This window comes from Macaca thibetana, chromosome 1, assembly GCF_024542745.1.
Source record: "Macaca thibetana thibetana isolate TM-01 chromosome 1, ASM2454274v1, whole genome shotgun sequence".
Classification (NCBI taxonomy): Eukaryota; Metazoa; Chordata; class Mammalia; order Primates; family Cercopithecidae; genus Macaca; species Macaca thibetana.
The window spans coordinates 186,595,175-186,607,846 of record NC_065578.1 but is presented as its reverse complement, the minus strand read 5'-3'; the positions used below and the strand labels follow the sequence as shown (position 1 = coordinate 186,607,846).

Here is a 12,672-nt window from a genome sequence, read left to right as displayed (position 1 = left end):
GCCCCAATTTGGTAAGATTTCCTTTCCTCCTGCAATTAGCAGCCTAATTTCAGACTGCCAGGAATAAATTTTGAACCCTAATATGTTGTCTATGAAGATAATGGGCACTTGTCTATTTGCAGCCCTCTCAAAGTCTTGCTTGTCTTCTGGATGCCTGCAGTTGTTAGGATCAGAACAACATGAAGACAAAGTATGAGCAGCTTAGAGGAAAATCAGAGCTTCTTGTTGAGGTTGTTCTCCTACTGTGCCTGGCAATGCCTGGTTTCACTCTGGGAGGTCTGTCTAATTTATGGTCAGGCCCCACCTTCTTTTTTATTTTTTTATGAATGAAGGTTAGGTGGGAGCCAATGAAGGTTATAGGCAAATGAACGTGTACTGCCAGATTGCACATAGAATAATAATATTGACAAATGGTCTAATACATATTTTGAGTCTCTTTGTTTTAGGAGATAAGCTAAATGCTTATTTATTTACCTTACTACTTTAATCTTCATGAAAATCCTTTGAGGTAGCATCTCTTGTTATTACCGTTAAACAGATCAGTAAACAGCCTTGAGAGCTTCTAAGGAGTGTTTCCCCATATCAGGATCAATACCTTTACAGTGCCAGCTAAAGAAGGAGCCCTGGCCCCTCCAAAGGCTACCTTGTGAGAGAGAAGCTTCTGCCCAGTGGTGCAGGAACCACATGTAATCACGCACAGTCTGACCCATGTAACTGGAAGAAAGTGTGTGTGTAGATTCTAGCTTCAGAAGATAATGCTGGTTCATTTGAATATATTACTATAAAATGGTACTGACAAGTAGCATTTCTGACTATTTTTTCATTATTCCTATGATCTTGCCCCTGAGAAAGGATTGCAGCTTTTCCTGAAAGCAGGGGAATGCACAGTCCCTCAGGCCCCCTCCTCCTCATTGGGGGAAGACTTAAATGCTGGTGATGGCAGGAAGGGATTGCCACTCTGGCCACTCAGTTTTTATTTATTATTTATTATCACATCTTGTTCCTTTTAATGAAAAGAAATGCTTGCATTCCTCTTATTAAATTTTGGGCAACATGTCTTTATGCCTCAGTCTGGCTTTGGCATGAGTTCATGTGTATGTGTAACTTTTATTGAAACATGAAAGAACTTTTCTAAACTAAATCACCAAATAAATTTAATGTCTTTCCTCACCCTTACATTGATATGAGTGTGTGTGTATCTCAGTGAGTAATGAAAACCCACTCCTTAATAATGTGAGTATGTGTGTCTGTGAGTGATTAAAACTCATTTCCCTAATAATGTAACAAGTTTGATTTGGTTGGAATAAAGGGTGGGTGGGAAGAAAAGTGTGAGACCCCGTATCTGTGAGAGTGGATGAAGGGTGCAAACCAGTTGTATTAGTCCGTTCTCATGCTGCTATGAAGAAATACCTGAGGCTGGGTAATTTATTAAGGGAGGGCGTTTAATTGACTCACAGTTCAGTAGGGCTTGGGGGGCCTCAGGAAACTTACAATTATGGCAGAAGATACCTCTTCACAGGGGGGCAGGAAAGAGAATGAGTGCGAGTATGGGAAATGCCAGACACTTACAAAACTATCAGATCTCTTGAGACTTACTCATTGTCATGAGAACAGCATGAGGGAAACTGCCCCCATGATTCAATTACCTCCACCTGGTCCCACCCTTGACATGTGGGGATTATGGGATTATGGAGTTTACAATTCAAAATGAGATTTGGGGTGGGGACACAGCCAAACCATATCACCAGTGGAGAGGGAGTGAGGATTAAAGGGTGGCTAATCCGGGTCACTTGGAAATCCACAGCAGGTCCGAGAGTAGGATGGCTGGCTTCTCACTGCCAGCTTTCCCCTTTCCCTCAGGCCACTGAGAGTTGGGAGTCTTGGAACACAAACTGCAAGGCCGAGGCAGTGACAGTCCAGGACAATACAGATTCCTTTACATGTATGTGTTCATGACTGTCCCACAAAGCCTGCATGTTAGCTCTCAGAGTCTGGGAATACAGATGGGAAGAAATCTTAGTGATAAGTCAATCTACCCCCTCATTTTACAGATGAAGAGATTAGGGGAAAGGTTGAACAGCCAAGGCCATGGAGTGAGTGAGGGTCAGCTAATGGTCCACACTCCAAGCTCCTCTCGTTCTAGTCCAGGGGGATAATTTTATAATCTGGTGCTGTAGTAGATATAGAATTGCTATAAGAGGTCTAGGACCTTGGGATTTTTGTTCTCAACATGTGTTGGTGTGCACAACAGTCATCCCTAAATTAGAGCAATATTTTGTTCTATATTTTCTGTATTTCTTTATTTTGTGCAATATTCTAGTTAACACACATGTAGTTACTAAACCCGTTGCCATGTCTTCCATATAAATGAGTTACTAGCATAAGTACATCTCTCTGCAATTGAAAATATAACTTGCAAATGTGTGTTAAAATGCTTATGTTTTTAGTGGAAATGTAAGTGTTGTTTGATTAAAATTTTATTCTTCTGTGTTGGAAATGTGCACCAAGAGTGCTACACTGGAGAACCCTGGCCAATTGTCCTGGGTATGGAGGGGATTTCCTGGGAGTGTTGAGGGCTTGCATTTTTATGCTTCTTCTTCCAGTTATAAACAAGCTGGTTTATTGAAAGATGGCTGTTGCAAAATATTTTTAGATTTGGAAACATCTCATTTGGGGTTGAGGTAGAGACTTCTGCTGGTTGATTAGAAGCCCAATATTATAATGACTGCGCCGTATTCTCAAGTGTTTCCAGTCCACACTCCTGGTCATCCCTCCTTTCTTGGCACATGTTGATTTTGCCATCCTTTCTTCCTAGAACCATCTTTCTTTTCATCTATATTTTCTTTATCTATAACTGAAGGAGATCACAAAAGGACCTGGACCTGGCTGGCCATAGGATGTGGGGATATTTGATGTTTTGCTCAGAGCTAAAATATATGAGCAGAAGGTAACTATTGATTTGAACTTTTTTTTTTTTTTTTTTCCATCTTTGGTAGTGTTTCTTGGATTGTGCTCTGAGACATCTGGTACTCCAGAGATGTCAAAAGATATTCTACCTCGGACATGTTCTGTGTTCAAATAAGTTTGAAAAGCAAAGGGTAAAACTCAATTGATGAAGGACTTTTCAGGGCCTTTAATACAACAGCTCACTCTCATGTACATTATGGATTTTTCAGGAGGATAGTATGGCATGCTGCATTTTCCTCAAGCATATTTAACCACTGATGCCACTTGTTTTTTCAAAGTATTACCCTGGTTCAGATTTTATAAACCCAATTTGGGAAGAAAACTAATCAATGTAGATACTTAAACTTTATAGGTAAATTGTGTAGCCTTTCAAAATCCTATTTCTGAATATTAGTTTTATTTTAAGCCAAAACTTACTTAGAAATGGGGGAAAGAAAGGAAAGATTAGGCAGAAAAGGGATTAAACATAGGTAGAGGTTAGAAGTGTGGTGGAGGAAAAAGGATGAAAAAGGTGAAGGCACCTGGAAAGAACAGAAAGCTGTTCTCTTAGAATTATCTCCACTGATGCGAAGGTCGATATTGCCATTAGAGGACTGGAGGAATAATTGTACATGAACATTGGTGATGATTACTGCTGCCATCGGATATGTAAACATGAAGTGTGGGCTCTTGGAAAGTGGAAATACTATGTTTCTCCAGGTTTATTCAAATAACAGGCACTCTCGAATCAGACCTGTTTTTAAGTTAGTTTAACCTTATGTTGACATCATGATGCACAAATGAAATAAATATTCAGAAAATAACTTTATAAAAAAAGAGAAATAAAAAAGGATAAGTTTAGAGAATAAAAATTTTACCAGAAGTAGTAGAAATAATAAACATGGGAGGTGAGGTCTAGTTTCACCTGAGATGTGAAAGGAGACACTGTATCTTAGATGAGTTTGAGCATGGCTTGAGTAAGGTCAGTATGTTCGAGTAAACTGGGAAAGACTGGAACTTGGACTTAAAAACTGTCCTGTGCAGTAAAGTAGTCACAAGAAAGTCAATTTAGCTGCCTATTAGGTAGATCAGTGGGTGTGGTGCCAGATATCCTGTGATTGTCTCCTGCCCATAAAGCTGTGTATGTGGTTGTCTAAGGGATGTTGAATGGAGGCAGGAATAGGACATAGTCCTTGGAATATGACCTGGCAAGAGAAAGAGCTATTCTCCTGGAGGACCTACTATACTCAGAAGACTATTGATATAGGGAAGACTCAGGTGTGAGAAGTGAAGCAAGTCCTGGGAACTGGGATCAGACCTGGGACAGAAGGGCAGGGCCAGCTGGGCAGCACAGCCAGGGGTGACCTTGGACCCCAGAGGGTTGATCCAAGGATGTTGACATTCCCTGTTTCATCTTTCAGAGATAAGACTAGGCCTGGTCCTGACAATTTTGGGGTGTAAAGAAGGAAAGCTAGGTGGCTCAACCATGGGAGAGGAGGGAAGCAGGAATTAGGATTCCAACAAGCTACACAGATAGAAGTTGGGTCACTCAGAGATCCTTAGCCTTTCCATTTGTAAGTTTCCAATGATACCATTAAGTCTCCCATCTAAGCCTGATTGGATGCAATGAACTCTTCCCTGAAACACATCCCTTCGTGTTCTCATGGAGATTTAGGGGGAGTGAGGGTGGGGAATATTCTCATAGTGACTGTGACATTCCCAATTTTGTGGTAGTTCAGTTGAACTTATCTTTTGTCTAACTAGTTGTTGAGAGTAGGGATTGTTAAATCAGAAGCAGCCTACACAGCTGTCATTTCCTTTATGTGCCAAACACTGAAAAAAAAAACAACAACAAATTTTAGTGTTATCATCCCCACTTTACAGACAACAAAACTGAGTTCCAGGAGGTAAGACAGCTGTTTAAGTCCTCAAAGCTGGGATGTGGAGGGGCAGGAATTAGATTAGATTTCCTTGACTCCAAATCCCATGGGCTTTTGCCTAGAGCAGTGATTCTGAACCTGGGAAGTTTTTAAAAATGTCAGTGCATGAACCTTATCCTCGAATGTTTGGACTCAATTCATCAGGGGTAGTATTTGAACCCCTGTATGTCTTCTTTTAACTCTCCAAGGTGATTTTAATATGCATACAGTGCTGAGAATTCTGGCTCTCTGTTATGTCAACATTGCTATCCCAGGCCTCTAGTATAACACTCACCCATGTAGAGGATAAAGAAGTGTGTATTAATTTGTTTAGAGGGTTTCTGTGGCAAGAAAGAAGAGCAATGACTGTATGTCATCAGAAGTTATAAAGTGACTCCTTAGAGGCTGAAATGGAATATTTGATGTTTATCAGAAAACACAATTAAGGATTGGAGAGCTGCTGTTCGTTCTGTGTTCTGAAAGGCTTTTCGAAACTTTAATTGCAGGTGGCATTGTCCTCAGCCCAGCCTATTATGGGATGCCTGGCCACATGGACACCATGATCCATGAAGTGGGACATGTTCTGGGACTTTACCACGTCTTTAAAGGGGTCAGTGAAAGAGAATCCTGTAATGACCCCTGCAAGGAGACAGTGCCATCCATGGAAACAGGAGACCTCTGTGCCGACACCGCCCCCACTCCCAAGAGCGAGCTGTGCCGGGAACCTGAGGCCATGAGTGACACCTGTGGCTTCACTCGCTTCCCAGGGGCTCCGTTCACCAACTACATGAGCTACACGGGTATCACCACTGTCTTGCTTTGTTTTCTATTAAGAATACATGGGGGCCTTTGAGAGCTGGGAGGGTGGAGGTGTGGGAGCTGATGGGAGAATGAGTAAGTGGTCCTTTGTGTCAGAGAGTTGAAGTGTATTTATTATAGGGTATTATTATTTTTTCATGTCTTTGAAGAGCTTGAAGAAATACTGAAATATTAAGGTACTTTGTTCACTGAATTCTCCTCTACTAGATATTTAAAAATATACTTCTATCCTTGGTAGTAAAAAAGGCACAGAGCTGAAAGCCCTCTTGTGATCCCCTTGACTTCTAGAATGTAGTTTTTTTTATTTTTACCCACATTCTTAGACATTTACTCTGAAGAAGAGTCCAGTAGAAATAAAGGAAAAGAGTTTATGGGTCAAGGTGGCCCTTTATACTATTTTTGAAGTTGGTCCACGAGGTGGCTTGGTTAATTTAGGCTCAGGATTTTTTTTTACTGTATGTTATTAAAAACAAGCAAAATCAGATTCTCTTTTTCCAGCACTGGCCAAGTACTAATTCTTAGCTGCCTGCCACCCTCTCCCCACCAAAAGGTGACATCTAATTAAAAAAAAAATGGCATCTTCCTGGCCCTGGGAAAAACTTGTCATCTGATCTTTCCTTCCTTAATTTAGCTTCTGTACTATTCTTCACTGTCTCTCATGCCTTCCTTGTTTCTGGTGAAAAGTAATAGTGACTGGTTTCCTATAATGGACTCAAATTTTTCCCTAAAATTAAAGACTTATTTGATTTGATTACCTAGTCCAATGGTGAAATAAGATAATTTTTCTATAAGTTTTGGGGTCTTGTTTGGTGACATATTCTTCTAGAACTATCCAAAAAAGAATAAACCACCACACCCTGATCGTGACTTTGAAGGGAAGAAAGCATCATGAGCCGGTTCTGTCTGTCACCTTTCAAGATGTAGGTCTATCTGAGTTTCATTGCGGTGAATAATTCAGGTGTGTCAGACGTGTAAGCACCAGCACCTTTCCTCCCCCATCAAGGGGCAGAGACACCAGACGATGCCATGCAGAAGGCAGAGGTCTGGAGGCAGCACCTTTGAAGTGGGAAGAGGAAACATTTAAGAAGCTGAGTGAGGCAGTACTTGACTGGTGTGTTTTCACTGAAAAAGTCCCTGGCACTAAGAAAACTCCCTTTCCAACCCTATGCAAAATGTACCTGCTAAAGAGACCTTGCCAGATCCAAAAGTAAAGCTGAGACCACCATTCCCAGCCCTGCTGTCTCCTTGACATTTGGCTCTCTTTCCCCTGGAGCAGCTCTGAATACTCACCAATGTCACTGGGCGATAAAGCAGGTGTCTGCAACTCCACAAATGTTCACAAGTGGAAAGGCCATCTGTTGAAACACTGCCATCTTGTGGTTTGCTGAATAAGCAACCATCAACTCAGAGCAACCTTAGTCTCACCCTGGGATGCCCAACTTTAAGGTCATGATCCTGCTTTAGATGTAAAACTGCTACATCTCTGGTCTTTGTCTTCTCTTACCCTTTCCAGCTTAGACCCTTTCTGGAACAGATTGCATTTGTTCATTCATTTAACAAGTGCTCATTGAGCCTAATAAGTTAACTCAGCCATGAACAAGGCACAATTTATCCCTGCCTTGGTGGACTTGATGGGTTAAAATCTCCATCTCTTGTGCTACCTTTTTTGTCTCCACAGATGATAACTGCACTGACAACTTTACCCCTAACCAAGTGGCCCGAATGCATTGCTATTTGGACCTGGTCTATCAGCAGTGGACTGAAAGCAGAAAGCCCACCCCCATCCCTATCCCACCTATGATCATCGGACAGACCAACAAGTCCCTCACTATCCACTGGCTGCCTCCTCTTAGTGGAGTTGTATATGACAGGTGAGAGAGGCACTGACCGTGGGTGAGCTGTTTTATTTCTCTATGGCGTTTCATATAAATAAGAGGAAGAATATGAAGCCAGGGGAACTCTAATTTGGAACTATAAATGTGTGCACCACTGCTCAGAGCTGCTGCTCCAGCCTGCTCTGTTCTCGTTGCTTTAGCAGAACTCATGGGCTCTCTTGGGAGCCAGTGGCTCATCCTAAGTGCTCAATCCGCCTCAGGGAGGCCTGGAGAGGCTGACCAATGTGACAGGGATAAATTGGCAGAACTGAGAGGGCATCTGCCATTTGCCTCTGTCAGCTGTTCCTTCGTGGCATGAGGGTGGAGTGGTGGCTTGCCACTTGCAGAGTGGTGTTGGGGGAGGGATTACAGCATACTTCTCCAGGCACTTCTGGGTGTGGGTGGATGGGAGTGTGCTCACTGCCATAAGCTGTGCATCAGAGGGCTTCCCTGACTTATGAGGGTGCTTCTGACACCTTCTCAGCCTCCAATGCCTCCCCCTCTTACGGCCACTATCTCATGGAATTGTCATCCTCTGCTTATTTTCCTATCTGCCCCACTTGACTGGTAACTATTGGGGGAGGCAGGATTCTTTTTTGTCTCTTTGTCTCTTGCCCTGCCACAACAGACACCTAATATGTGTTTACTGAAGAAAAGCATTACACCTAAAACTTTCATTCATCCTTTGCATATTGGTTTGAAAGAATATCAGATAAACTGTTGTAGAAAGGAAAGGTAGGAAAATGAATGACATCTGATAATTGGTGGGGGATGAGAGAATATGGTTTCACTGAGAAGGACCAGAACCCCTTCTGTGACCTGTGCGGGCTGACCTCATTCAAAACCTACTGCTATATTCTAAATAACGACAGTCCCTTATCTATTGGTTGCACTGTATGTGAAGTGTTGTGCGAGGTATTTTCCTTGCACTTGTCTTATTTAGTCTTTGCAATAAACACAGCTCCTGCTAAAGAAGTGAGAATTCTGAGGCGTAGAGAAACATACAATGACAAGCCCAAGACCCCACAACTGACTAGAGGTAAACTGGGGAGTCCAGTGGAAATTTGGGAATAAGGAACACGGAATGGATGATTTCTTTTAATTTAGAGCGTTCTCATTTAGCATATCTCTTCTTTGTACCACACTTTCCCTCTGGGTGTCAGGCCTCAGCTAAAGAGAAGGGTGTCCCTGGAGCAAGTTTCCATGCCCTTCAGCTTTGCTGAAGGCCTAGGGAGAGTGGCAAGAGAGAGACAGGGATAGGAGGAAGCTGGTGAATCCTCTTTCACAGTGGTGTTTCAGCCTCTTGGGATCTTGATACCTGTCCCTGATACCTTGATACATACTTAGTGTGTGACACCACTTAGACCTCACAACCCTACAAAGTAGTTTCATGGTCATCAGTGCCCAAACCCTCATGGGCTCTGTTTGTGAGTCAGCACACATCTATGTGATGTGTGTGAGAATCGTCTTCCTGCAAGTGTGACCTTGTGCAGCTTTGGTCGCACTGCCTGAACAGCAAGTCCTCTTTGGGTATGTGCAAACCAGAGTTTTACATCCGTTTATGTAACACATGTAAACAATTTAATCTTTGAATTCTCTCTCTGGTACAAACGTTACGATAAAGCGGACATCAGTACGGGTGTGCTGAGAGTCTGTTGGCAGAAAAGCCTGCAATTTGCTTCCTTTTCTCAGCTAGGTGGACTGCAGTTTTGAGACCTCCCAACATGTGTGTCAGGGGGACTCACGTCACATGCCCAGCAATTTGTGTCATGCTTGGAGTTGTGTTTACTCCACCCCAGCAGGTATTTGGAACCCTTATGTCAGAGAAGAGCCCCAGCTACGCACTTAGCAGCAGCCCCGGAAGGGCCAAGTGCATCAAAAGAATGAGTTTTGGAATTATGTTCACATTAGAAATGAGTGCTGATTGGAGTCGGAGGTTGGATCTTAACTACACCTTTTAGTTTCCAAAGTATTGGACTCTCAATGGTGTTTGGGAACTTGCTCAAAGGAATTAAGGAACTTGTTGTGACCTTAGGCAATTTACTTAACCTCTCTGAGCCTGAGTTTTCTCATTTGTAAACATAAGGTTATTACGGGAATTAGAAATCATTTATGAAAAGCACGACATAGTGGCACAATGCCAGTTATGTGAGGTACTTCAGAAATGGGAGCAGCTGTCATAATCACTACCTTTATTTTATAATAGTATTTTTCTGGCATATTACAAGATGTTATTCTTGTTTTCTTACCTTTTGAGAGACCCTGACTTGATGCCTCCATTTTCAGATGCGTCATTCACAAGTGGGCTTCTAAAAAGATTCTAAGGATCAGAGGCAAGCCCCATGAAGTGACTTACCGTTATTATGTAGTAGCTATGATTGCGTCTACCTCTTCCAGTTACCTCAGTTACGGTACTTGTAGAACTTTTCATAAACTGTATTAATCACCTCATGGATATCCATAAAACAAGCATTCACAGAGGGACTGCTGGATCCAATCCCTGTGCTACCTTTCGGGAATATAAACAGGAATAGGGTTTTGTCTGGACCTGCTCACAGGCAAAGGAGAGGAAAGAATGGGAATGGAAATTCTCAACACCACATAGCAGAGTCCTAAGAGAGGAGCCAGCAGGTGAAGTGGGTGCACAGAGAAGGGAGTACTGGCCACTCAGAGGAGAGAGGCTTAAGTGCTACTGCAGAGTTTACACTTGAATGGTTCTTGAAGGGTAAGTAGGAGTTTGCTAAACAGATAAGCTTGGAAAGGCTATTTGGCAGCAGAGACAACAGCTCCATGTTTTATGGAGCTGAAGAGCATGATGTATTTGTGGAATGGTGATCTGTTCATTGTGCTGGAAATACAAAACTCAGAAAGGAACTGCAGTAGGTGAGGCTGGAGCTAGCTTGCGAAGGGCCTTGAGTCGTGATAAATAATTTGGATATATCCCCAAGGGCAATGGTGAGCCAAGAGACATTACATTTCACCTGACTTTTATTTTATGTAAGTGATTTAAAGTAGGGAGCTTAAAACATAAGGACACATATAGCTAATAAGTTTATGTGGGAAATTATTGTCTGTTTTAGTGGGGGAAATTCAAGGAGGCTTTGAATGACTTATTGAGAGTCAGTGTAGAAGGGAATTTTATGTTGAAAGATTCAGATTTTAATTGTTTGGTGTTTACTTAGTTCCTAGGACAGAAACTGCCCACTTTCATCTCCAAAGGCCTCTTTTATGACTTAGTTAAATTTTTCTGCTTCATGATCTTGAAATTTTCATGTCACTGAATATTGCAAAGATGAGATCCACACAAGAAAAAACGATTGAGATACAGTTGTTCTAGGTCCTTACTAACCATCAACCCCTCCCCTCCCCACACAAAGGTCTATCTAATTTTCTTATCCCAACTCATCTGATGAACTCTCCTCATCTCCCATCTCCATCCCTTCATCTCCCCAGGGCCTCAGGCAGCATGTGTGGCGCTTGCACTGAAGATGGGACATTTCCTCAGTATGTGCACACAGCTTCCTCCCGGCGGGTGTGTGATTCCTCAGGTTATTGGACCCCAGAGGAGGCTGTGGGTAAAGTACCATGATGCTTTTTCTTTATAACCTGGTGACCACTGAGGATGGGGGTGGTGGTAAAGAGTGGAGTAGTGACGTGGTGAGAAAAAGGCAATGTGTGTGTGTGTGTGTGTGTGTGTGTGTGTGTGTCTGTCTGTCTGTCTGTCTGTCTGTCTGTATGTGTTTTGGCTGGATATCTTCAGGAGCCTTGCAAACTGTCTGGTGCTGCTGTGTGCAGAATGTCCCATATGTGTCTAACATAGAGGCCCCATGGCTGTGGTGAAGCAGAGATCAGCATATAGGACAGAAGGGTGGAGAAGTCAGCTGAACTCAGGGTGTGACTTCAGGGTGAGATAGCTGGGAGGTGTAGTGTTATGTGTGCCTACTGGTCCTTGGAGCAGCCGTGCCACGTGACAGTATAAGCTGACCTCTTACTCCTGTATATCAGGAGAGTAATAGAGAACACAGTGCAGAGAACACTCATGCACTGGCTGAGCGAGTCTGGGTGGGGTGGGGGGAACCAGGTGTTCCACACTGATCGTTCTTGTCTATGCTATTTTATGAGTCTATTAATCACTGGTACTGGTTGTGCTTTGGATATGATCTGAGTTAGGCTCCAGGAAGCGGAAAATATTTTTTGTTATCTTTTTTTCTGTACCTCCCCTAACTTTTCAAATAGTCACACATTCACTCACATATGTACATTAATGCCCCTAAGATAAATTACAGCACGAATCTTTTCCCAGTTCAAGTCAGAAAATACTGTTGACAGGATTTTAGCACCTCTTAATGAATGGCTTGACTTCTTCCATCATCATCATCTTTAATGTTTACCTAATTATCATCTTTTTTCTTTGCCTTTAAAATATTAAGACACTAAAAACAATTAAATAAGATGTGTTGGGCAAAGTCCTGTTTGAATTAATCTGCAGTCTTGATTGTGACATGAAAAAAGGAGAATATTGGTCTGAGAGTCTACAGTATCTGCAAGATATAATCCTGAGCTCCCAGTCACTCAAGTGACAGGGCTTCAGGGATAAATCTGGAAGGAGATAATATACTTGATTGATTGTATATGACTTTTTTCAAGTGAGAATTTTCAGGGAAGAATGGAAAGTGAGTATGAAATTTACTGCTTTGGACTCTAAACAGAGATTCGCATTTCATAAAGAGCCATTTTGTGTGAGTGTGGCAAACAGTCTGTCCTGTGCTGGTGTTTTAATGCCTGTTTGATTCCCTGGCCCAGTATTTTTTTCTTTTTTAATTCTAGGGAGGAAAAAAATCAGTTATCTGAGAGAGGTAAAAGGAATTAGAAGTTCTAGGTTCTAATTCTTGTGTCTTGAGGCAAACCAAGTTAACTTTCAGGGCTTCCATTTCATGCTTTAACATGAAGTCATAATAGAAACGTTTTGACTGTCAGTGCCACTGTTAGGCTGATTTCTAAGGACCTTTATTCTGCTAGTATTGGGGGCTTCATAATAATAGTTAAGAGACCAACAGAAGTTTTTAGGACTACTAACATTGGACTTCACAAGCATTAATTCATAAATCATTAAT

General features: G+C 42.2%; 1 protein-coding gene across 2 annotated transcripts in view; it reads left to right on the top strand.

Moving 5' to 3' along the window:
• The window catches only part of PAPPA2 (pappalysin 2), a 298,413-nt gene that overhangs the window by 135,236 nt on the left and 150,505 nt on the right, over nucleotides 1–12,672 (top strand). For both annotated transcript variants that reach the window (XM_050766967.1, XM_050766964.1), the window contains 3 exons: nucleotides 5,372–5,665; nucleotides 7,363–7,555; nucleotides 11,012–11,133. In XM_050766967.1, coding sequence (XP_050622924.1) covers nucleotides 5,372–5,665; nucleotides 7,363–7,555; nucleotides 11,012–11,133 — 609 coding nt within the window. The remainder of the gene's footprint in view (nucleotides 1–5,371; nucleotides 5,666–7,362; nucleotides 7,556–11,011; nucleotides 11,134–12,672) is intronic.